The 27,045-nt window shown below is 44.4% G+C and overlaps 1 protein-coding gene and 1 pseudogene across 1 annotated transcript in view; both read left to right on the plus strand.

Annotated features, from left to right (window-relative positions):
- The first annotated feature begins 656 nt into the window (after positions 1 to 656).
- Positions 657 to 27,045, plus strand: part of DNAI3 (dynein axonemal intermediate chain 3) — a 64,461-nt gene continuing 38,072 nt past the window's right edge. The window contains exons 1-8 of the mRNA XM_075538980.1: positions 657 to 708; positions 1,537 to 1,718; positions 4,351 to 4,455; positions 9,209 to 9,358; positions 10,659 to 10,858; positions 12,237 to 12,353; positions 24,456 to 24,646; positions 26,467 to 26,591. Coding sequence (XP_075395095.1) covers positions 657 to 708; positions 1,537 to 1,718; positions 4,351 to 4,455; positions 9,209 to 9,358; positions 10,659 to 10,858; positions 12,237 to 12,353; positions 24,456 to 24,646; positions 26,467 to 26,591 — 1,122 coding nt within the window. The remainder of the gene's footprint in view (positions 709 to 1,536; positions 1,719 to 4,350; positions 4,456 to 9,208; positions 9,359 to 10,658; positions 10,859 to 12,236; positions 12,354 to 24,455; positions 24,647 to 26,466; positions 26,592 to 27,045) is intronic.
- Positions 4,826 to 6,250, plus strand: LOC142429065 (ataxin-3 pseudogene; annotated as a pseudogene).

The raw sequence follows: 27,045 nt of genomic DNA on the forward strand, positions 1-27,045 counted from the left end.
CATGGGCACAAATACGGATATCTTCCAGTAAGTTGGCCAAGTGGTTGTCTTCCAACTGAGGGCTTCCAGTGCTTCATCAGCTTGTTGGAACATGTCGATCGACACTGAGTCGATTTCTGGAGCCTTGTTTTTGACTAATACTTTCTGTGTAGATGCCTCAGAAATCCACGGAGCTGTGGGCCAGGTAGTCCTTGGGACGGATGTTGCCAACCTGCTTGGTCTGCATGGCCGCTAGCTTGGGACAGTCAGTGATCCAATGGCCAAGGCCCCCGCAGAAGGCACAGCCCACTCTCCTCCGATGTCCAGCATGGACTTGTCATACCTCTGCTTGGCCTCCAGCAGCAGGGCTTTGCGGCCCATCAGCACGGACTCATCACAGGCCTTGTTGATGAAGGTGGTGGCGATGCCGGTGTTTCCAGAGTGCCCTGTGCGTCCAATAGAGTGTACATAGTTCAGTCTCCTTGGGCATATCATAATGGATGATGTGCTGGTTTTCAGGGAAATCAAGCCCCTTAGAGGCGGTATCTGTAGCCATTAGAGGCGGTATCTGTAGCCATTAGAGGCGGTATCTGTAGCCATTAGAGGCGGTATCTGTAGCCATTAGAGGCGGTATCTGTAGCCATGAGGACATCTTTTTGCCCTCCTGGAACGCCCCAATGGCCTTGGTCCATTTCTCCTGGTATTTCGCCTGCACCCCCAGAGCAGCAGGTACTCATGACGGCTCCGCATCTACCTTCTCTACAAAAAGGTGTCTGCCTCCTAACTGATGGGGGGGGGGGAGAGAGAGAGAGAAAGAAGAAGAAGAAGAAGAAGAAGAAGAAGAAGAAGAAGAAGAAGAAGAAGAAGAAGAAGAAGAAGAAGAAGAAGAAGAAGAAGAAGAAGAAGAAGAAGAAGAAGAAGAAGAAGAAGCAGAAGAAGAAGAAGAAGCAGAAGAAGAAGAAGAGGAGGAGGAGAAAATAGCTGTGTGTTTGAGCCAGGGAAGAAGAAATATAACAGAAAAGGAAGCTTGCAGCTCTGGTCAACTAGCAATGGTTTGGGGTAAGAGAGTAGAGCACATCGGTCTAGTCACCACCTGTCACTGATGCGTGTACCAGTGCAGTCCTGGGCAGATGGGACAGGTTGTCTGGTTCCTGCCTCAATTGCAACACTCCTTGCAGTAATTCAGATTGGCAACCTTTTGCTAGGCCAGTTGGCAGTTTACTGTCCCTTGCCTCCTTGTTGGCTGGAGTTGTTCAGCCTCTTTCTTTAATCCGCATTGGACCATCCCCTTTATCGTTCCCTTTCCAGGATTGCCGTCGGCATCTCTTCCACTTGCTCTCGTGGAACTTTGTTGAAGAAGGTCTGACTAGTAAAAGTGCCTGGTCCACCATCTTGGACTGATCTCTTGAATATATTTCCTTTTGAAATATGAACAACAAACTCTTTTAAGGTCTTTTACATTTTTATTAAGATAATTACTTTAAGTAAACAATTGCATGTTTCCAACTATTAATAGCTTTAAAGTGGTTATATTCAATGCTGCCCTGTCTCTTGTAGGTCATCCTGAAATTTTCCCTTTAGTTTTAACCACCAAGACACAGGAGATATTTAGCTGCCGAATCGATGAGGACATCACAGATGAACAGCCTTATAAACTCATCAAAAGAGAAGCTATCCTCGAAGACTTGCAAAACAGAGCTGCTGTGTCTGACTTCCACCCAGTCAAAAAACTAGTGCAGGTAAATATAGTCGTCCATCTTATTTTTCAATCCTCGCTCAGAAGGTTCCTTTTTCATGGGTCAGTGCCATCCAGCGGGTTCCAACCCCTCGTGACCCTCTGCACAACAGAACAAAACCCTGCACGTCCTGCACCGTCCTTGCAGTGTCCCTATCCCAGAGTCCGTTACTGCGCCACTCTGTCAGCCCGTCTCCCTGAGGGCCTTCCTGGGTTTTCACTGCCCTCTGCTGTACCACGCATGCCCTTCCCCAGGGACCGGTCTCTCGGACACGATGTCCAAAGAGCGTAAGGCTAAGTCTTGCCATTCTTGCCTCTTAGGCGTATTCTGGGCATACTTGTTGCCAGACAGAGAAGTCTGTTCTTTTCTCAGTCCACGGTACTTTCAACAGTCTTCTCCGGCACCACAGTTCCCATGCATGGGTTCTTTGTTGGTCTTCTGTGTTCAGTGTCCAACGTTCACGTGCATGTGAAGCAACAGAAAATGCCATGACTTGGGTCAGGGGCAAGTTAGTCCTCACAGTAACACCTTCTTTTTCAATACTCCCAAGAGGTCTTGTGCAGCAGATTTACCCAATGTAATCCTTTGTTTGATTTCTTAATTGCTGCTCCCATGAGCATTGAATATGGATCTAAGCAAGACAACACCCTTTACAACTTCAACTTTTTCTCTATCATGATTTTACCTACTGGTCCAGTTATGTTGAACTTAGTTTTCTTTACATTGAGTTGTAATCCACACTGAAGGCTGCAGTCCTTGATCTTCATCAGCCAGTGCTGAAAGTTCTCACTGTCAGCAAGCAAGGGCGTGTCGTGTGCATATCCCCGGTTGTTAATAAGCCCTCCTGAAACCCTGATGTCACATTCTTCTTCATATAAGCCAGCTTCTCAGATTATTTGCCTAGCATACAGATTGAACTAGGGAGAGGCTACAACCCTGATGCACGCCTTTCCTGATTTTAATTCATGCAGTATGCCCTTGTTCTGTTTCCACAACTACCTTTTGGTCCCTGTAGAACTTCCTCATGAACACAATGAAGTGTTCTGGAGTTCCCATTCTTCTCAAAAGTTATCCACAGTTTATTATGGTCCACAGAACTGAGTGCCTTTGCATAATCAATAAAAACAAATAAACATCTTTCTAGTAATCTCTGCTCTGAGCCAAGCTCCATCTGCTATCAGCAATGATAACCCTTCTCGCACATCCTCGTTGGAATGTGGATCCATACCACAAATGTGTTGAGAGTGTTGAGTTTAAGTCTGGCCCCCCAGCCCCCCATTACTTTAAGTAAATGATAGTTTGTCCATCTCTCCTGTGATGCCCTGATTGACGGCCTCCTGCTCAGAACAAGACCTCGCCAGGAACCGGCTGTGCTGTCCCACTCCTAGCAAAGCGCGTCGTGCCCCGTTCTAACTAGAAAGAAATTCACCTTCCTTTTCTCATATTGCTTCCCATCATGTTGGTCCTGAGTTTCCTTCAACACGCTCTTAGGAACAGGGCCAAAGAAATGTAGTGCTCTTAATCCATTCGCAGAATTCCCATGTGGATTACACCTCCGGAGAGGCCCCCTGACCATGGACCAGGATTATGAATGGGCTTCCTGTCAGACAGAGTGCAGCCAAGTGCGGGAATGCAGATGCAGTTAGTTAAAATTGAACACCTTGTGATTTGTTCTCCTTTTGACCCATTTTAAATTTATTCTAGGTTTTATTATTTTCTGCTTTCTTTTTGACGGAGGTTTCCCCGTGTTTTATTTTGTCATTGTAGTTGACATTCTTTGCTGTGTGTATGTTTTGATATGAAATCCAGGAAATGAGGAGCTAATAATAATGGGTACAAGAATGGAATTCATCATGGCTATAATGGCATGACTCTTTTTAATATGTTTAAACCATTGAATTGTATGACATGTGACTTATATGTCAATTAGACTGCTAGCATTTTTTAAAAGGTAATGCTTCTTAAATTGCACAGTAAACTTCCCTGGACTCATTGTGCTTTGAGCACTTGTTATAGTTAATAATTTTGTAAACTGGAGTTCAGGGCCCTGTTGGCAGAGTGGTTATGGGTTGGTCTGCTAACCACAATGTCAGCAGTTCAAAACCACCAGCTGCTCCTTGGGAGAAAGATGAGGCTTTCTACTCCTATAAAGAATCTTAGTCTCAGAAACCCACTATGATCACTATGATCAGCATGGAATCAATGGCAGTCAGTGATGGTTCTGTGGTAGCATTCTCATCGTCCAGGCAAGACATCGGGTTCAAGTCCTGTCGCACAGCATGGTCCATGTGTCAGAGGCTGAAGTGTTGCTATGATGTGGCGCAGACTTTGGCGGCGCTGCAAGACTAGGATGGTCTAGCAAGGAAAGCCCGTTGATTTAATTGTGAAAGCCAGCCAATGAACACCCCGTGGATCACAAATCTTTGCTCTGTAACCAATCCTGGGGATGGCAGAAGAAATGGGGCCAACATGACAGAAGCTGAGACCACAATAATACCAACCAATTATTGGCAGTATGGTTATCTTTTCTATTACATGATTGATTTACTAGAAAAATAACAATTGTGTGTCACAGTGTCTGAAAATCTGATTGTCCTTCAAATATTAACCTTCTGTTTTTGTTCTATTTCTATAGGAATATCCTGGAGATGAGCTTCTGCTTGTTTGTGACAAAGACTTCAAATATGGACTTAACTTTTACCTTATTGGAACTGAAGAAGGCAAGGAGAACTATTTAAATGTAAGGACACCCACACTCTTGCAATTTGTTGATTCCCAAAAGGAAGCTGTAGTGAGCTCCCTTGGTGGTCCTGATCATGCTTACTTATCCCTGTGTCCCAGCACCCAGGTTGGGTCCTGGTACCTGGAGTAGGCGAACCATAAAGGTGGGATGAATTAAGTCAGCAGATACTTTATTATTTGCCACTTATTGACCCAATGAGATAGGAAATAGTGACCCTGTCCTGGACCAAGTTCAGGACTGTTCTGAGCATTAAGTAGACCAATACAAGTAAAGGCCCTTGACCTCTAGTGCCTGGCACAAAACTAGGTGCTCCATCAAAGTTTTCTGTGATTACTTAAAAGGAAACATTGAAAGAATGGCTCAGACCATGGGTAGGTGAGGGCGGGGGGGGAGGGGCTTAAAGAAGAACAGACTGGTGGTTTCCAGGGAAAGGTACGGAGTTCACCACTGAGGGATTGCATTCAAGGGGGTCATGACAGGTCACGGGGTTTATGAGACTCACCTTCCTATCTCGCATCCTTGTAGGGAGATAAATTACCTTCCTAGTCAAGATTTGGTCAAATTGTTTGACGAAAACAGAGAAGTTTGATCATCCAATAAAGAAGGGGGAAAATGAAGTGTTAAATAAAAATATATTTTACAGTTTTTAAAATAAAAAATAATCTTTCAGTGAGCAAGAGGGGGTGGTTAGATATAAAGGGTTGGTGGGCGGGGTGGGGGGGCCGCATTTCCTCCAGACAAATAAGCTTGGAGTCCATTGTCCACAAGAAACAAGAATGCTGACTCTGTGCTCATCATTGCCGGGGATGTCTATTGCAAGGGGGCTATGTCAGCCATGTGGGGGTATCATCAAGTGCCCGTCGGCTGGATGAAGAGGAGAGGATGGAGGACAGAGGGGTTAAGAGTGAAGACTACTGCACACTTTGGCAGCAGCCTTCTGGAAGTATGGCTAACAGTGGGTTTTCCTCTATCCGAGTTATAAGCAATGCCTTGAGAGTTTGGGGTTTAGAACTAATCCTGTTCAACAGTCCAGAATATCAGAGGTTCAGGGTGGATCCTATAACTAAGAGAGCACTTACATGCACTTATGAAGACGACAGGTCTACAGTTAGAAAACTAGGGAAACAGTGGCATTGCTGGAATTCTCTCTTGACAAGTGCAGAATTAATATCGGACACATTTCTGACACTTTTCTTGGCTCAGTTATAACAGGAAGGTTATTCCACGTTTGTTGTTATGGGTGGTCTGACAGATTGTGAAAGTGAACAACTTGTGCAGATGATCAGGGTCCAATCAATGCATTGACCAAACCTTATTGGAGAAGAATTAGAAGATCAGAGAGTCTAGAAAACTGCCCTGGAACGAGTCTTGGAAGCAAATGTTGGCCCAGGAATGTTAGGTGAAGAGGAGGAGGAATTGCAAAAGGTCTGGCACTAAGTTGCCATGAAATAAGCATGGAAGATAAGAACCCAATCTCCACAGGACAATTCAACTCAGTATGCAAGGTCGATCCAGTGCTCCACAGACATCAGGTATAAATCTTAGTTCAGAAGAACTGCAGAGAAGATGGGAGAGGAGAGGAGAGGAGAGGAGAGGAGAGAAAAGAAGAGAAGAGAAGAGAAGAGAAGAGAAGAGAAGAGAAGAGAAGAGAAGAGAAAAAAGAGCCTACTTCGAAAAGCAACAGAAGCAGCAGCAGGTGCTGCTGCTGCAGGTGGATCTGCCAAGACCAGGTCCACATTCAGGTGAAAGGCTGGACACAAGTTCAGGAGCTCTTGGCAAGGGTGCCACGTGAAGAAGACATGCTCAGGGAGGTGTGACCGTGTCTTTAGAAACTGTTAGAAATAATTTTAAAACACAAGGAGAAAAGTAGCAATGCCTTAAATAATCATTTAGCTATTCATAATTCCTGACAGTGCCCTGTGTGATTACACCCTAGGATTCTTAATTTGTCAAAAACAATGTATAACAGAGAAAATAAGACTTTGGGGTGGTTTGCAAGCAAAATGATGGAAATGTGGGAAATTGCACCAGCCAAAGAGCCTTTCAGCAAAAAGTGGTTTTCTAAAATAATAATAATAGTATTTCACTTAGCCTTAAAATTTTAAATAGTCACAAGGTTGGATCTATCGCCCCCACCCCCAAAGGGTATGAATAACAGATATTGGGTGAAGGGAGACAATGGACAGTGTAAGATACAAAATGATAATAACAATATATAATTGAATAAGGATTCATGAGGGTGAGGGAGGGAGGGAAAAAAGAGAAGCTTATACCAAGGGCTCAAGTAGAAAAAAAGTTTTGGAACTGATGATGGCAACATATGTACAAATAAATATGCTTGATACAATTGAAGTATGGAATGTTGTAAGAGGCCCCAATAAAATTATTTTAAATATTATTTTATGGTGTTTATGATTGTTTAATTATGTTATAGTTAGATATTCTGAATATGCAAAAAATGTAAAGAACAGTATAGCAGATACTAAAATAATCACCACCCAGAATTAACAAATGCTAATCTTACATTCACCTCCAGGCTTTTAAAAATTGAAATGAAAATTTCATATAGTGTTTTAGTTCCTCTTATGGTCTTTCTAATCCTTTTTTCTTACTCCTTCCTATTAAAATAAAACAAACTCCCCCGCCACCCCGGGGAGATGAACAACAGAAACATGGGTGACGGGAGACAGTGGAAGGTATAAGATATGAAAATAATAATAATTTATCATTTATCAGGGGTCCATAAGGGTGGGAGGGTAGGCAAAAAGAGGAGCTGATATCGAGGGCTCAAGCAGAAAGAAAAAGTTGTGAAAATGATGATGGCAACATATGTACAAATACGTTTGATACAATTAATATATGGATTGTTATAAGAGCTGTAAAAGCCCCCAATAAAATGATTTGTTAATATATATTAAAAATCTCATGGCCAGCAAGTTGATTATGAAATTGGTGCATATTTTTTAATTTATAGTTTTATACTTTTACCATGTATGTAGTATGCTTCACAAATAGTGTTCTATTGATTTAAAACTGACACAAATCATATGACACTGTGCAAATAATCCTGCGATGTAGATTATAAAACTCAGACTTATCCCTGTTGATTGATACATTGAGCTATATGTAGATTGAGGGGTGTTTTTTTGGGGGTAGCTCTTTTATAGGATTTGATTGTATGATTCTTCAACAACTTACTAACTGAGTCCCCTATTAATAGTTATTTGGTTGTCCATTGTTTTACTCTCAGAAGCAGTTGTAGTAAGCATTTATATATATGAGGGGCCTTCAAAAATTTTGTGGAAAAATAGAAGTTAAAGACAATGGAATTTTTCCATTAACTTTTTGGAAATATCTGTCTACTATCGTTATTCAGGAGCCCTAGTTGCACAGTGGTTCTGTGTTGTGCTTCAATCTGCAAGGTCGGTAGTTCAAAGACACCAACCATGCCAAGGAGAAAGACGGCAGTCTCGGAGACTCACAGGGGTAGTTCCACCCCGTCCTCGAGGGTCACTAGGAGTTGCCATCAACTCGAAGGCAGTGAGGCAGTGAGTCTGTCAATTCAATCTGTATGCTAAGCAAATAGTATGAGAAAGTATACTATATTCGTATGAAGAAGGCAGAATCGGCATCGGAAGACTTCTCAACCTGCAATATGTACGAGACACCTTGCTTATTGAAATCCAAAAGGACCTGATGAAAATCAAATCTTACAACCTTTGGTTTGCCACTCAATTAAAGATCTAAAATGTCCTCATGAGTAGACCAATAGACAATGTCACGATAAATGGAGAAAGGGTAAAAGTTGTCAAGGATTTCATTTTACTTGGATCCACAATCAATGCTCATAGAATAAGAAATTAAGAAATCAAACAACATATTTCATTGGGACAATGAAAATGCTAAAAAGCAGAGCTGTCACCCTGAGGACTAAGGTGTGCCTGACCCAAGCCATGGTGTCTCCAGTCCCGTTACACGCATGTGAAAGCTGGGCGCTGATGGGGAAAGGCAGAGGAGAATTGACGCCGCTCCGTCCGGTGCTGCTGAAGAATGTCGGCAGTCCCACTGAGCACGCAGAAGAATGAGCACATCTGGAAGCAGCACAGCCAGAGGTGAGCCTGGCAAGACTTCGTCTCGTGTATGTTGAACATGTTATCATGAGAGACCAGTCCCTGGAAAGGGACCTCATGCTTGGCAAAGCGGGGGGTCAGCAAAGAAGAGGAAACGGACGGACACAATGACTGCCTGTGATGGACTCAAACATCAACTGAGGCTGGGACAGGACCAAGCAGTGTCTCAGAACTAACTCAAGGCCACCTAACAATGGCGAAAACATTTAGTTCTTAATAGTTAGTGGATATAGTGTGTATGCTGTGAGTTAGAATTGACTGGACAGCATACAACAATGTTTCTTTTGACAGAGAACATTGTAGTAAATTAAAGGACTTTAAATCTAATTACTAAGTTTTATCACCCAATATTAGTAAAGATATACAACTGCAGTAAATGCCATTTTCTTATCACATATTTTCCCTCATATTTTCCCCATATCTTCTTTCCATGCCCTTGATAAATCTTGCTTCTGCCTTTTTTCCTCTTAGTTTCTTACTCTTAATTCAAGGGCATAGGACTACAAGGAATGCACATAATAAAATAATGAATGACTCTATGAAAAAGCTATTGCACAATGTATGATGTGGCTGTAACAAACTTGGCACTGTATATTTGAATGCTGTTTATTTTATTCTAGCCCCCTGAAGTACCGGAGGAACTTGAAGAACAGAAAGAGTATGTTCCTGAAGACATCGTTTTTTATAAACCGCCCGTCTCTAAACCATGGGTGTCTTTGGGCAGTGAAAAGGAAATTGCGGAAGAATCCGTTGAAGAATCTACAAAACAGGTCAGAGGCTTACATGGGACGACTTTCAGTCAGATACCTCCCTCCTTGTAGGTAAAAACAATTATATCTAAGGGTTTCATAGTAACCGTGAAAGTGGTAGGTTTGCTGTGGGGTGTGGTTCTTCTTGACAGGAGAGTGGCCACTGGGTTTGGTGCGGGCCCCAGAAGCAGCCCGTGAGAGAAGGATTTGTGAGGTACTGACTTGTTAGGACGGTACCCCACGCATCAGTGAGAAAGATGGCAGCCCAGGCAAGCAGAGGAAACCCTCCAAGACTGGAGATGTAGATGCATATTCAGCAGAGAAGGTTTTTGTTTGAGGCTGCAGGGGAAGCCTGGCTTATAAAGTTCACTTCATAGTAACTGCAAACCAAAGGAAGGGAACAAGGGCCACCTGGTGGTCAGTGATCAAGACACAAACTGCCAGTCACTGCCTGCTCTCTGTACCTGCAGGAAAGGTGTTGCCCGCAGCCTTAGAGCATTCTTCCAAGGAGAGGCAGCCGTGCTGGCCATTAGAATCAAGGGCACTCACAGCTAGAGATCCACAGGGAAAGTGGACAAAGGAAACCGAGAGGATCTAGGCTGAGCCCCACTGTTGTCTACTATACAACCATTTTTCTCCAGCGGAGTGACTCTGCTACTGTGTTAGGCAGGATTCTCTAGCGAAACAAAACCAGGACACTTATGATTTATGTATCTAATGCAGCAAGAAGGAATGTAACAGCTAATTAGTCCACACAGCAGTATAGAGGGCTCATTTCAACTCACTTCTTGGAACAGTTAATATACTGGAAGTCCTTCAACTCACGTGGGCTGCCAGGTCCAAGGTCAAGGAAGCAGACAGCAGAGACCTCCCTGGGGCAAGACAGACAGAGGCTGCCCACAGGCAGCAAACAGCAGGCTGGGGCAGCAGCAGTCAGTAGCTCAGCAAAGCAGGCCTGGATGGGATATCGAACTCAAGCAATGCAAGGCGACAGGATGCACCAGCCTCCAGCTCAAGCGATGTATGCACCAGCACCATGATGAAGCTGATCGCGAAGGAGCCTCACACTCTATCAACAGGATCCATGAGCTGGCTTGGCCCACAGGTGTTGTAGCTCACAGGCTGAGGCAGAGAACTAGCCAAAGCAGCAGCACACTCTAATCACTAGAAAGCAAGGGAGAGGGGGGTGGGCTTGCAGAACCATTTATCTCTTTGCCCTCCAATCAAACTGTGACCTGATTAATCCCACAGCTTCCTTTTGGCCAGGTTGGCAAAACCAACCTGACTATCACAGCTACCTTTATGGCTTAATGTGTTTCAGATTACATATATGATATCTCGGAAGCGAAATGAGTTTGGAGGACCCATTAAGTTCAGTGACTTTAATGCTTCTTTCGTCAAAGATGCCTATATTGAATGTACCGCCTACCCAGATAAAAACTTTACCATTCAACAACGTGAGAAAGATGTTGGCTTGCAAGTTGTCCCCGAAATCAATGACATAAGTACTCAGACAAGATGGTAAGCATGTTTATGTATTTGGAAAACCAATTGCAGTAAAATCTAGCAACTTTCATGAATATTTTGAGAGATCCTTAGAATAGGCATTGGTAATGAAGGCATAAAATTCCACAAAGCAGGTCAATTCCTCACTTGGAACATCACAATGGCCTCCTAACTTGATTTGATTTCAAAGCCTCTATACGTTGAATGACCTACTTGAAGGTCGTTATTAAAGATAACGTTGGATGATGTGGCGTCATTGCCTGAATGTTTCCTTTAGTGCCCCTTCACTTACAGAAAGATCACTCCAGATCACTGAAGGTGACATACACAGTCCTCTCTCTTCGGTGATCCAACACGGGCTGCCTCTCGCCTCGCACCGCCTGCTTCCAGACAAGTGTTCAATGTTCTAGCTAATGTTCTCATTCCAAGCAAATGTGCACTTCCACATCTCCCTTCCTTTGCCTCTGCTGTTCCTCCTCCTTCTCCTCAAATGTCCATCACTGCCGTGTCTACCTGGAATGCCTCACTTCACCCTTAAAAATCCATTTCAGTGCTCTTCTCCACTTAGGGGTATCTTTATCATAGGGCTGATCGTCCACTTTTTACTCCTTTCTTTATCTGTCTGCCCTTGACCCAGAGTAGCTTGAGAGGACAAACCATATTATTTCCACACAGTAAACTCTTGAATGAAATTTCTCCAATGAGTGAATTAATTAAAAATATATTTTGCAGGGAAAATGCTTTGTGGACGTAAGCTCGATTTTGAAGATTGTGTAAATTTGAAGATGCTAAGCTATACATCTTTTCGGGATTAACTTTTTTAATTTTTAGATCATTTTAGATGTATATTTTATGCTTAAGGAAAATACACCATGGATTATAGAAAGATGGGAAATGATCTGAACGATTCAAGGGGTGAGAAGAGCAATTGTGGGGGCTTGTGAGGAGACAATACTGGATAGAATGGAGGGATTCGGAGAATGTAGAGGGTAGTGTTTTCTCTGTGGCAGACAGGAGGAGGCTTTATCAAAGGAGAGGCTTTTAAAATAAGATGAGCCAGGGAGCATGGATGGGAGAGCAGAGAATAGAGAGCCTGGAGGTGAAGAAAGTGGTCAGGAAGGAACCTGTTGTCATGAATCCCAATACAGTCTTAACTTTAATGTTTACAGTAAGGTGGGAGGCATTGACAAAGTAAGCGAATGAGAAATGCAAATAGACTTAATGGAAGTCAAGATCAATTGTCGAGAGTAAGAAAAAATATTATAGTCCACATGACAAATGTGAACATAAAAGAATATACTAGTACTATCACCAAGCAAAGCTGCGAACTGTGGTGATCTATATTTGCTTTATTTGATCTAATTTTGTTATTCAATCTTATTTGATATATCAGGGCTTATCCCAAAAATGCTAGTACACAATATCAACCAAGAGAATTCTCAGAAGAGGAAAAAGAGGAGCTTGGACAATCAAAATCTTTGGCCGAATTTCTTAACAACACATCTGTAAGGTAAAAATTGTATATTAAATATTAAAATAGAATGTTACTGTTTCCTTATACTGTTAGATCTCTCTGGAGTTAGATCTATACCTCGGTCCTTGGCTCCGCGCGAGAAAGAATTCACACCGAAGCCTGGTTCGTGATCCAAGTGAGTTTAATGAGAGTTAGAAGAAGTTTCAGGTTTACACGGCACCCATAGGACTCCTCCCAACCATGTAGCCTGGCGGAAGAAAAGTGTGTGTCTCTACTCTGGGCTCCTGCCTTTTCAAGGATTCCACAGGGAGGCGTGGTGGACGACCCCTGATGAACCCCATTGACTGAATTGAATTCACCTGGCCTAGGTAGGCCAATCCAGGTGGCCTAGGTGGGCCAATCCAGGTAAAGCGCCCACCCATGCCTACCGGCGGGAAACCTGAACCTCTGATCATGTGCAGTGCGCCACTCCTTTGTTTCGGTAGCTGGGATCTCTGGGCATGCGTTAATGGACATTCCCCAGTCCTATGCTAGCCTACCATACAATACTAATAGATTTTAATAAACAATTACATGTGTGGTGTTTAGTTAGACACTATGGAGACAATTCTCTAAGAGCCTCATTCTTCTCTCCCAAGCAGCATGTTAGCCTTCCCAATCTAACAAAAGCTCAGTGCACTGTCTTCAGGCACTGGCTCACAGTGACCTCTCGGGCGGAGCGTCCATTGCGTTTCTGAGACTGCCCACAGCCGTGCCAGAGTCACCTCTCGCTCCCAAAGACCACTTCCCCAGTGGAGAGCTGGCCGCAGCCCCTCATTAGGAGGGATAGGAGAAACCCAGAGTCCTTATAATGTGGCAGTGCCCTCCAAAGGCCACCCCCCTTTGCTGGACGTTCCTATATGGGAGTTCAATACACCCCGATGAGATTGAAGACCACGAGGAGTAAGCGGCGGCGGTGGTGGTGATGGTGGCGGAGGTGGCGAGGTTGGCAGTGGCGGTGCCGATGGCGGTGGAGGCGGAGGTGGCAGTGGTGGCGGTGGCGGTGGCGACGGCAGTGGCGGCGGTGACAGTGACGGTGGTGACGGTGGTGGTGGCGGCGGCGGTGGCAGCGGTGGCAGTGACGGTGGTGACTCACAGTGGTGGTGGTGGCGGCGGCGGTGGTGGCAGTGGCGGTGGTGGCAGTGGCAGCGGGTGGGGGGAGTCTGTCTCGGAGAAGATGCTCTCGCTTTCTGTCGTGCGGAGAGGGCAGCTTGCCTTTGGAAAATACACTTGACATTGCCTCTAGGGTCCCCCCAGGGAGACAGCCCACCTGGGACTCTCTGGCTAATCATACACATTTAACCCAGGCTCTTCCCAGCCCTTGGTGACCATAGCCCCACACTCTAGGCTACCTGGGTTTATAGAGCTTGTCCTCTTGAGGTGGACAACGTACTACATAGGCTACATCAGATAGCGTTGGGAAACCTACTCGATGACCCGTTGCAGGGAGGGAGCAGCCTTGCTGTCAGGCAGCGTGCATGGGAAAGTGGATTACTACACACTACACACGCAGCTAGATGAAAATGTAAAAATTTACCATTTGATCCCCTGTTTGACTCATTTGTTTTAGATTTTAGGATTTTCTGCTTTCTTTTCCATTAAGGTTTTCCTCTGTTTTACTTTGTTGTTGTTTTAAATTTTGGTATGGTTTTTATGTATATGAAATCCGGGATAGATTCATCTAAAGAGACAATAACCGGATGAATGGTTTCTTGTGCGTATGGCAGACGATGTTAGGGGAAATGGGTAGCTAATAACAACAAATACAAAAAGAAAATGTTCTAAAATTGATTGTAGTAATGATCCACAACACTTCTTAATATGATTGAACTACTGAATTGTATGATATGTGAACTATATGCCAATAAGACTGTTAAAAATAGAATTATTCCCCATAACTATTTCGTAAAAACAAGAAAGCAAACAAAAAACCGTTGCAGAGTGAAGGAACTAATCTACTCCCTTGGACATGCAGCCTGCTGCCCTAGGGAGGGAGAGGAAAATGGCTACATCGGCCAACGACTAGACATCATTGGACTTCTAGCCAAACATCTTGCTTTTGAAATTGCCTAATAACAGACAAATTAAGACTACTATATATGTGATATTTCCATATTTTCTTAGTTTTCTCAGACGTGTCAGTGTGCGCACACAGTTCTGATGTGGTAAATGGGTGATATTGAACTTTACACTCTGTATCTAATCCTCCTTTTTTTTAAAACGGGATTCAGTCACTTAAGCTTTTAATACATATAAGTGAACACCCCATGTAAAAAGACTTCCTACATACTCACACGTCCTCCATCTCAACAATATTCTAAACTCTATACTAGTGGCTAGTTTAATAATACTATTATTAAAATTGCTAAAGACTCCCTGGAGGTCACTTATAATCTCTCTTAAAAATCTTATAATGCTACCACTAAAGTGGAGCTGGGGGTGGTTATACTCACCTTAGATAGATGAGTGGATTATGAGTTTGCACTTACCCATATGTCCAAACCTAAGAAGAATCAGTCCTCCTGATGTGGTCCTCCTCAATACTTTCATAAAGGGATCACCATACTACAGCAGAGTCTAGTGAGGAAGAAGAGTAGCTGGGGTCTTATAAGCTTGCCTTAAAAGGAGCAGCCAATCAGCGGTGTGTCAGCTAAGCTCACTTGGAAGAAGCATTTCCGCCTTGTGTGACCCAAAGATTGCAAATAACAAAATCCAAGATCAGAGGAGGGAATGGATTCAAGCTTAACGTCTGGTTTAGAGAAGGCTATGGAGGATAGTGAAAGCCAAAACACCATCTGCAGCGACGTTCCAGCAGAAAAGCCTCCACTGAATTCCCTGGGATCGTTGACCTGCGATATTACAAGCCCTGTCCTCAGACAGAGTGCATCAGAAAGTGAATTAGTGCAGATCTACTTGGGGGGAAATATCACATCTTATGTGCTTTCTCTTTTAGCCTATTTTTAATTTGTTCTCTCCTTTTTGGGGGATTAAAAATAAGTAACAAGTGTCATTGTTAAAGTAGAACCCAGTTTGCTATGTAAACTTCCAGTGAAACACAATAAAATTATTTTTTGAAAAACTTTGCTTGAGCAGAAGCCCTCCTCTTTGCCCCTCCTGGGGGCTGGTGGGTTTAATCACTGACTCACTCGTAGAACACGCCGCCACCAGGGTCCCCAATCTAGGATCACATCACATGCCGCACGAACCTGGAAGAGTGCATCCAGCTAAGCGTGGTGAGAGTTTTAAATCATTTTAAATTCTCAATTATTTCGCATATGTCATAGTTTCTTTAAATCAAGTGTTCTGTCCACTTTCGTTGTAAGGTTGGGTAGCTAACTTGTCATTGACTTTTATGAGATGACAAGGCTGAAGTAAAAGATGATGAATTCACAAAAAAATAAACCTTCATAAATGAGAATCTGAACTCATTTTGGTATCTCTTATGACTAATTCTGGCTCTGAAAAAGGTGTTTTCAAGACTCTCCAATCCTGGTGCTAGGATCCATGGGGCGTCTAACTAGAGGAGGAAATTGACAGACATCATCAAGGTGATCAGAGGGTGCAGAGAGGTGAAGCCAATGGTGTACTAGTCTGCCAGTTGCATCCAATTATTGACTTCCTATTTGTTCCCAAAGTAAAAAAAAATTCACTGGTCCAGTTTCTATATAGTTAAGCCTTTAAAATTTTTATTTTAAGGAGCACATCATTAGTTCTTTCAGATTGGGTTAAAGGCCCAGAAGATTCTAGAAAATCTAAAAAGTTGTTCACTGTGCCTCTGGAGAATCTAATTCAAAATTGTTGTAATGATTCAAAAAGGTTGCATTATTTGTCCTTCACTGGAAAGGGCATTTAAGAATATATATATATATATTCCCTTTTATTTGGGAAGAAACTTTTTTTAGAAATTAATTCTAAAAATCTTCCTCATCAAATTTCATCCACAGCTTACCTAAACTCAAACCCAAACACCCAACGGTTGAGTGGATGCCAACCTGTGGAGACCCCGTAGGACAAGCAGAGCTGCCTCGTCGTGGTGCTAGGGTTGTAACTCCTGTGGAAGCAGACTGCCACAGTTTTCTCCTACACAGAAACCTTTCTGTTAACAACCTAAAGCTTAATTCTCTGCACCACCAAGGCTCCTTTATAAACCTACAACCCGCTGCCATTGAGTTAATTCTGACAGGTGGTGGCCCTATAGAGGATTTCCTGGGCTGTCAGTCTTTAGAGGGGCAGACAGCCTCATCAGCCTCCCAGGGAGCAGCTGGTGGTTTGAAGTGCCAATCTTGAGCTTAGCGGTCCAGCAGTGTCCTGCATGCTGCACCCAGGGCTGCTGAACACTCCAAAACCCAAACTCACTGCCATCGAGTCAAATGTATCCAACTCTGAGTCCTAGCAACTCTGTGGGACAGAGTAGACTCCTCCTGTGGGTTTCTGCGACTTATTTTTACAGTAGTCGATAGCCGCCTCATCTTTCTCCCATGGAGCAACCAGTGGTTTTGAACTGCTGACCTTGCAGTTCACAGTCCACTACTAACTCACCATGCTACCAGGGCTCCTAAATGGGACTATTCTTTGCAAAAGAAGAAACCTCGAGGGAATTTGCAAAGCAACTGAGAAATTTCATTTAAGAATAAAAAGAATTGATGTTTACAGGCTTAACCTCAGTTTTAGAGAGCTTCTAGTTGTCGCTCTCAGGAACCACATGAGAAATGAAGAAACTTTTTCCTCGTGAATTACTTCCCTGTTCAGGCTGACTGGGAAGAATCGGAAGTGTCAATGTCCACAAATGTCAGTGCAATCTTGTTAAAATGCGTACTGATTCTGTAGCTCCCAGCAAACTCCCAGGACAGGCTAATACTGCTGGTCTAATCACAATTTAAGTAGGAAGATCCAGAAAATCCTTCCATTCTGAGACATAGACTACAAGAAGACTCCCCAAGAGTGTCCTGTTAAGTAGTGGAAGGTAGTCAACAATGTTTAATAGCATTTAAACAAATGGTCCCTTTGTTTAATTTTTAGGGGTACCTATTAAATGTTTTTAAATGTTATATTAACTGTTAGGTAACGTGCTTTTTCTTATTTCAACGTGTTCATAACTGAAAAACAGTCATTGAGCTTCCACACCTAGTAACACACACACACACACAGAAACAGGATATTTGTACTTTGGAATACTCAGTTAGTAGAAAGCTATGGCAGACAGTGGGAGCCGAAAACTCACCTGCAGAGCATCCAGTCAGATTGAGCTGCTGGCAGATCCCCTCTAGACACAGGCAAGGGTCTAGAACAGTCTTACTGTCAGACAGGGATCATTGTACTCTTGACATTGCTGGATTGAACTTGATACTTGGTCAGTTGACCTGTCTATCGACCCAGCCTGAGTTTGTTCTAGGTGCTAGTATCTCTTGTGTGCTCCATAACACAAAAATGCTTCCCCGGCTTTTTAAGTTGGTGGTGATCTTTTCTATTCATCATTTGTGTTTTTATCTTTATATTATTATTAGTTTATCCTTCCCACTTAAAAGAGAAGATATTTGTACTTTGGGTTACTAGGGTAAACCTTGGGTGGTATTTTAATATGCACCCCACTCTGCAAGCCAGCCTCCTGCCCAGGGCCAGGAAGCCCCCTGCTTTGTCTCAGTGCTGTGGCCTCTGGTGCCTCCACCACTTAGGCAGGGCTCTCCCAGGCACACCTGCCCTCTGCAGGTGGGTCTCTCCCGATGGTCATGGGAGCCCACTTCCTGCTTCTGAAATGGCTCGCTCTTTACCCAATGGAATGGCAAAACCTACTAGTCCCTGGGATAGGATTCTCTATGCATTATTTGCATGTTCCAACCCATTCATTTTTTTGAGAATTAGAGAGATTTGGGATTGAAGAACCACCTCAAGAAATTTCATTTCACTGTGGTAACCAAATTCCTTTCGCCAGGAACCCATGAAATTAGTATCCCTAGATTATAAAGTGATCGACTAGAACTCACATCATTTCTTAAAGGAGCAACATGAACACTTTTAATAGGATGCTTCTTTATTTCAGAGACTATGCGCTGCATTACAGAGAGCTCAGCAATGGAATTAGACACAGTTGCACCTCCCAAGCATTGTAATAGCCAGGGGAGGCTTCCCCTCACCCTCTGTAGTTCTAGACACCAAATCTCCCCTCTGGGGAACCTTTGATTATTTTCAGTTATCTATGTGTATATGGGCATATGTGTGTCTATGATTCATGTCAGTTCACTGGGTGGCCCAAGTGGTTTATACTTGACTACTAACCTAAAGGTGGACGGTTCAAACCCACCCAGCGGCGCTGTGGAGGAAAGCCTGGCAATCTGTGTCCATAAAGATTACACACGAGAAAACCATAGAAAGTTTAGTCCAACTTCATACCACATGAGGTCGCCATGAGTCAGAATTGAGTGGACACGCGTGTGTCAGGCGGCTTCACATATATGTATGTACATGGGCCTTCAGAGAGTTTGCGGAAAACCTCTGTTATTTTTAATTCCTCTTTTTCCATGAGCTTTGTAAAGTCCCCTCATATGTGTATACCGATGTGAAGTACCCTCATTTAGTAAACAGGGGCCCTGGTGACATAGTGGTTACAAGTTGGGCTGCAAACAGCAAAATCAGCAGTTCAAAACCACCAGCACCTCCTCAGGAGAAAGATGAGACTTTCTACTCCCTTAAAAAGTTACAGTCAAGCTCCCAAACTCATTCTACGAAGCCAGTATAACTTTGATACCCAAACAGGGCAAAGACCCCACAGGTATAGAGAATTACAGACCAATATCTCTAATGAACATAGATACAAAAATCCTTAACAAAATATTGGTCAGTAGAATATAAAAGTATATAAAACATATCATCCACCATAACCAGGTAGGATTCATCCCAGGGATGCAGGGATGGTTTAACATCCAAAAATCCATCAGTATTATGCATCAATATTAAAAACCATATGATAATATCCATAGATGCAGAAAAAGCATTTGACAACATCCTACACCCATTCCTAATCAAGACATTCATGAAAATAGGATTTGAAGGTACATTCCTCAAGCTGATACAAGTTATCTATGAAAGGCCAACGGCCAACATCATAGTTAATTGAAAAAGACAAAAACAATCCCACTTAAAAAGGGTACAAGACAAGGATGCCCCCTGCCCCCACTTCTATTCAGTATCGTTCTGGAGGTTCTGGCTAACAACATAAGACAGCGAAGGACATCAAAGGGATCCAAATGGGAGAGGAGGAGGTGAAACTATCGTTATTTGCAAATGGCTTGATCCTGTACATTGGAAAACCCAAAAGCACCACAACAGGGGTATTTACAGCGATAGAGGAATATGGAAGAGTGACAGGATACAAGATCAACAAACAGAAGTCGGCAGGTTTTCTATACACATCGGACAGGACCATGGAAGAGGGGATTAAGAAGAAAGTACTCTTCACAGTAGCTAAGAACAAACTGAAATACCTAGGAAGATATTTAACAAAAATAAAGACCTATACAACAAAAACTGTAAGCCCCTACTACAGGAAACCAGAAGCACCTCCACAAATGAAAGAACATCCCCTCCTTGTGGCTTGGAAGGCTTAACATAGTAAAGATGACAATCTTACCTAAAGCACTTGGCAAGTTCAATGCTATACCAATTCAAATACCAACAACCTTCTTCAAAAAATTGGAAAAACTGATCACCAATTTCATATGGAGAGGGAAGAAACCCAGAATTAGCAGAGAACTCCTCAAGGAGGACAGAGTTGGAGGACTTGCCTTACCCAATTTTAATGCCTATTACACAGCTACAGAGGTCAAAACAGCGTGGTACTGGCACAACGACAGACACTCAGACCAGTGGAAAAGAACAGAAAGTCCAAGAGTAAAACCATCAGCATATAAACAACTGATCTTTGACAAGGGTCCCAAAACCATCAAGTGGGAAGCAGATGCCCTTTTTAACAAGTGGTGCTGGAAACAATGGATGTCCACATGTAGAAAGATGAAACAGGACATTTACCTCACTCCATGCACAAGAATAAACTCAGGGTAGATCATAGACCTAGAAGTTAAACCCCAAACCATCAGTGCCATCAAAGAGGAAATTGGGACTAACCTCAGAGCACTGGCCCAGGGAACTCATAGGCTCACTGCAATAGGGAAGGGTACACACACAGGTGAACTGGAAATCGACAAATGGGATTTTATAAGAATAGAACACTTGTGCACCTCAGACGACTTCACCAAGAGGGTGACAAGACAACCCACAGACTGAGAGGATTTTTATTAATGACACATCGGACAAAGAGCTCATTACTAAAATCTACAACACCCTCATGACCTGCAAAAAGAGGAAAACAGTTAACCCCCTAAGGAAGTGGGCAAAAGAACTGAAAAGAACTTTCGCTAGGGAGGGGACCTATATGGCCAACAAGCATATGAGAAAGTGTTCCAGGTCCTCAGCCATAAGAGAAATGCAAATTAAAACAACCATGAGATACCACCTAACACCCCTGAGGCTAGCCCAGATCAGTAAATCAGAGAGCAACAAGTGTTGGAGGGGCTGTGGTGAAGTAGTAACCCTCCTCCACTGCTGGTGGTCGTGTAGATTTGTACAGCCACTGTGGAAAGCAATCTGACGATACTTAAAGAAAATGGAAATTGATCTACCTTATGACCCAGCCATCCCTCTACTGGGCATATTCCCGGTAGAAGCAGCAAATAAAACACGACCAGTCATTTGTGCTCCAATGTTTATTGTGGCACAATTCACAATCACAAAGACTTGGAAACAGCCTTAGTTTCCATCAATAGACAAGTGAATTAGTAAACTCTGGCATATACACACAGTGGAGTACTATGCAGCACGGAAAAGCAGGGAAAATCACATGAAACATGTCGTTTCGTGGGAAGAGTTGAAAGGAAACATGTTAAGTGAGGTAAGCCAATCTCAAAAGGACAGGTGTAACATGAGTGCCCTGAGGTAAGTACAATCAGCACGGCAGGAATAGAAGAATAGACACCTATCTCGCAATAAACAGGTGGAAGCATAGGTAGTTGGGGGGAGGGCAGGCCACACCCAGGGAGGTTCACGAGAGTCCAACATAAAGAAGGAGAAAGGGGGGAGGAGAAAGAATCGGGGTGGGGAGAAACTGAGATGATGACATGGGGGGAACAGGGCACTAATCCACCCAGGGGGAGAGTATTGGTTGTGTCCCCACAGAACTGTAAGTGCATACAGACCCCACCGTGACACACCAAACCAGGAGGGCAACGTAATGCGCCAAGGAATCCACAAAAAGACTGGACTATATGCCCGGCTGCCTCAACTAGAATCCATGGAAGGGATTGCCACAGAAAATGAAAATAGATCGTCTGTGAGGGAAAGGAACTGACCTACCACACCCAGAAGGAAGCTGAAGCAAATGAACAAGGAGGAAGGGAGTGGAGCACACCAGGGCCCACCAAGCTCAGAGGACGATAGCCCTGCTCAGATTGGCCAATGCACAGAGAGGACCATATGGACAGCCCCACTGTGAGATGCAACATCCTGCGCTGACCCACGGGACAGCACTGGAGACACAGAGTGAGATGTGTGACCGAGCTGACCCCATCACACTGAGCCAAAACACTGGGGGCATGCAATAGAGCGTCGTGGGGAGCAGAGCAAGGAGGTCCCAAGTATCAAGGATGGACTTTGGGGCCAGGATATGGCACCCCACTCAGACTCCTCCGGAAAACATCCTAAAAGTCAACAAACAGACCTTGAACTATTAACAGGCTTTTGTTTCTTTCTTTTTTTCTCTCTCTTCTTTTAGATTTTGCATGTCAGTGGCTTTTTTTGTTTGTTAGTTTGTTGATGTTGCTGCCACTTTGTTTGGTGCTGTCGAGGCCACCCACAATTTTATGCACATATTATCTCTGCAGCTCTATCTAGATAAGATAGGCTGGATAACAATGTGGAGAAGAAAACAATGGGTCCAACGGTCCCAGGGGGACATGGGAGAGTGGGAGGTGGGGGAAGGGAAGAGGTGTTGGCCAACCCAGGGAAAAGGGTATGAGTGGCTCAAAACCAGTAGCAGGGAGTGTGTGGGAGGACTGGTAGGGAGTGATCATGGTAGTGGGACACGAGGAAAGCAATTGGAAATAGAGGAAAGAAGTAGGAGGCAAAGGGCATACATAGAGGCCTAAATACAGGCGTGTACATATGTAAATATATTTATGATTATGGGGGAAATAGATGTATGTGCATATATTTATAGGTTTATTAGTAGGGTAGCAGATGGACATTGGGCCTCCACTCACGCGCTCCCTCAATACAAAATCACTTTGCTCAACTAAACGGTCATTCCATGATACCCACCTTTCTGCTGAAGAAAAACGTGTGCATAAGCAAATGTGGTGAAGAAAGCTAATGGTGCCCGGCTATCAAAAGATATTGTGTCTAGGGTCTTAAAGGCTTGAAGACAAGCAAGTAGCCATCTAGCTCGGAAGCAACAAAGCCCACAGGGAAGAAGCACACCAGCCTGTGTGACCATGAGGTGCTAAAGGGATCAGGTAGCAGACATCAAAGAACAGAAACCATCATGTGTGCTCACCTTCCCAACATAAACACTGAAGACAAATGTGTATATAAGTAAGTGTGGTGAAGAAGGCTGATGGTGGAAAGCTATTGAGAGATATAGCATCTGGGGTCTTAAAGGCTTGAAGGCAAACAAGCGACCATCTAGCCCAGAAGCAACAAAGCCCACATGGAAGAAGCACACCAGCATGTGTGATCATGAGGAGTCGAAGGGACCAGGTATCAAGCACCAAAGAAAAAATATCATATCATCGTGAATGAGGGGGAGTGCGTGATGGGGACTCAATGCCCATCTGTAGACAACTGGACATCCCTTGCAGAGGGATAGTGGGGAGATGAGTCACTCAGGGTTCAGTGTAGCATTGATGAAACACACAACTTTCATCTAGTTCTTAAACAGTTCCAATTCTACCTTACAAACCTGGTTAGACCAGAGGATGCACAGTGGTGCAAAAAGGAACTGGAAACACAGGGAATCCTGGACAGATGAACTCAGGACCAGTGGTGAGAGTGGTGATACCGGGAGGGAGGAGGGAAGGGAGTTAGAAAGGGGGAACTGATTAAAAGAATCTACATATAACTTCCTCCCTGAGGGATGGACAGCAGAAAAGTGGGTGAAGGGAGACGTCAGGCAGTGTAAGATATGATAAGAATAATGATTTATAAATTATCAAGGGTTCAGGAGGGAGGGGAGGGGGGAGGGGGGAGGGGGGAAGGGAGGGGGAAAAAAAGCAAAATGAGGAGCTGATTCCAGGAGCCCAAGCGTAAAGCAAGTGTCTTGAGAATGATGAGGGCAACGAATGTATAACTGTGCTTTGCACAAGTGATGTCTGTATGGATTGTGATGAGTTGTGTGAGTCCCAATAAAATGATAAATTTAAAAAAAAGTTACAGCACAGAAACACCGGGAGCAATCATCCCCCTGTCCTAGGGGCTCACTATGAGCCAGAACTGACTCCATGGCAGGGAGTTTGGTTTTCAGTTAGCATAAGTCATCGTGTAGGACTGATTGCACCGAAGAAAATCGCTCCGTCTGTCAGTTTGGGATTTTCAGGAAGCGATGGCGAAAACAGAAGCTCCCACTGTGAAAAATAAAAGAGGAGCTTGCACGTCAGGTGAGTGGTCTCAATCAACCCAGAGGGACTCCAGAGCCAGATGGCCTTTGGAGGACCCAACCAAGCTGCGCAGACGCAGCCCCTCGTCCCTCCCCTGGGCCCAGGAGCTGCCCTGAGAAGAGCTGGGCCACAGTTGGGAGACAGAGGCAGAGGGTGACGGCCTGCAGGGCGTCGGAGCAGCCCTCCTCGTGGCCAAACAGCAAGCTCGTTCTTGAAATAAGTTCTGAGCAGCACCCCCCATGAATCTTTATTCCTCTTTCGGTCATTTATTGCAAAGGAGTTCATCATTAGTTACTAAAGGTGACTGAGAGCATTTTTTTCTTTCAGTATTAAGGAAGGAGTCAGATCACTGACTGTTAAATTTAAAATCTTAATTGTTTTCCTTTTACCAAAAAAACAGTGTTGAAATAGCCCTGCAGCAGAATGAAATCATAAACACATTTGTTGATGACTGGAGGTACCTGGCTGAAGAAGAAGGCACCTATGGGGACAAGAGTGACACCTACCTGAAAGAGTACCAGTCCTTCACCGACCTCCATAATCTCATGGAGAAGATGATTACCTGCGTCTCGTGGCACCCAACGATACAAGGTGAGACCGACGTGACTGGGACTTCCTTTTCAGATGACAGGAAAACTGTCTATTGTCTTGACGCATAAAACTGTAAGCCAGCTCAATTTCAATAAAAATAACTTGCATTTGCTGTGTGCCAGGCACCTACCAATCACTTGTCCCCTTGGACAGTTCCATTTTGCAACAAGAAGCCTGAAGCTCAACGCAGGGAGTCTGCATGAGCATGAGCTTTCTTGCTCTTGGTAAATACCGAGGAGTAATCTGGCTGGGTCATATGGTAGGTATGTATAAGGCGGCCAACTCTTCAGACGGAAGGGGTGCCCAAGCCTGGGGGGATTCCTGGCTCTCAGGAAATTCCATTTTAAAATCATGAATGTCCCTGGCAAACTGGGGAGAATTCATTATCCTTAGTTGTAGGCTTCATACTTAAAAAAAAACAAAACTACTAACACGTTTTTCAAAAGGGTGATTTCAGTTTCCAGTCCCACGAGCAATAAACGAGCTGCTGCACACCTTCCCCAACACCTGGTGAGGTTAGTCTGTGTCGCGGTAATCACCATACTGGCATGTGAAGTATCTCCCTGTGGGCCTGGTGGCACAGTGGTTTTAGCACACAGCTGTTAATGAAAAGGTGAGTATTTCCAACCTGCCAGACCCTCCGTAGGGGAAAGCTGTCGCACTTTGCTTCCATGAAGACCGACAGCCTTGGAACTCTTAAGGGGCAATCCCACTTCGTCCTATGAGGTCACTGTGAGTTGGCATCCATCGGATCGCAGCAAATAAGAACGAATGGAATCGGCTGCCCAGTGACTCGCTTGGTTATTTTGGGAATGACTAATGAGTTCTGCTTCTTCCAATCCATTCTCAGAGCAGCTCGCAGTTGGCGTAGCCAAACAAGTCCCCTGACCTTCAAGGCCCCTAGATGCAAAGGGCAGCCTTGCTGCTAATGGCAGAGTGGTGCGTTATTAGTAAAGAAAGAACAAGTCTCTTCCTAGGACTATCCGGTGTTGGTCACCGAAATGCGAAGGAGCCCTGGTGGTATCAGGGGCTACATGTTGAGCTGCTTCCCGAAAGGTTGGTGGTTCTAACCCGCCAGCTGTTCTGCGAGACAAAAGTGAGACGACAAGATTTACAGTCCCAGAAGCCAGAGAGGCAGCCCTGCTCTGTCCCATAGAGCTGCCGTGAGTCGGGATCAACTCAATGGCAGAGGGTGGGCTGAAGAACAACTTTATTTTACACACTGTGATTCTGGACGCAGAGCTCAATGAGGAAAAGCAGATGTTCAATGAGTGCTAGTTGAACGGGGATCATTAGGGGTCTCTGGCAAGAGTGACACACAGAGGATATTGTCTTCCGTTGAGAATGAGTGCACCTGCCTGAAAACAGAGCAAACCGGAATTTTCCCCGCTGCCAGCAAGGGCACAGCGACCCATTGCAGTCTTCCATGGGGTTTCCAAGGCAATCTGTAAGGGGCAAAAAGCCTCCTCTTTCTCCAGCGGAGCAGCTGGTCGATTTAAACCACTGACCTTGCAGTCACCACTCCAATGCTCACCTGACACTGCCACCGGGATCTCGATTTATTTTTTTATAGTTATAGTTGATTTATATTCACACATGTAGATATAGACACCTGCAGGGGGGTGCTTACTGAGGTTCTCCATGATCAACTGAAAACCCTTACCAGAGGTAATGAGCGGGCAGTTGCAAAAGATGAACTGCGAGAACGATGATGAAGCGCTTGGCGTAGCGCCTGGCACACAGCACCCCGTGCTGGTGGGGTTGTGACGGCGGCTGCTGCTGCTGCTGCGGGTTCTAATGGTCCCTGGTTTTCCCACCAGGGCTCATAGCCGTGTCCGTGGCCGTGCGGCTCAGCTTTGAAGACAGAGTCCACTTCTCGGGCAAACTGCTGCTGCAGCCCTCCCTGATCCTTTTCTGGAGCTTCTCAGACCCCATACACCCGCAGGTATTTCAGAAGAGTTACACACGTGATCAAAATAGAGTTGTTGCTAGTGCTATCTGTAAGTCAGGGAGCAAGGCCCATTCAGGTGTTGATCACGTCCTTCGGGGTCCATACTGGTCAAACATTGACTGAGCTCGCCCTCGTGTGGTGGCTGGAATTCCGGCCGTAGGGAGGTGGGTGATACTGGCTGGTACAGATTTTGTGGGCCTTATGCGGCCCACACACCGGACATTGCCCACCCCTTTAGAACCACTTAGGATCCCAGACCCTCATTCATTTAGACCAGTGGTTCTCACTCTTCCTAATGCGGCAACCCTTTTACACAGTTCCTTCATGGTTGGTGAACCCCAACCATAAAATTATTTTCATTGCTACTTCACAACTGTAATTTTGCTACTGTTATGAATTGGGAAACCCCCATGAAAGGGTCATTCAACCCCCGAAGGGGTTGCAACCC

Source organism: Tenrec ecaudatus, chromosome 1 (genome assembly GCF_050624435.1).
Source record: "Tenrec ecaudatus isolate mTenEca1 chromosome 1, mTenEca1.hap1, whole genome shotgun sequence".
Taxonomy (NCBI): Eukaryota; Metazoa; Chordata; class Mammalia; order Afrosoricida; family Tenrecidae; genus Tenrec; species Tenrec ecaudatus.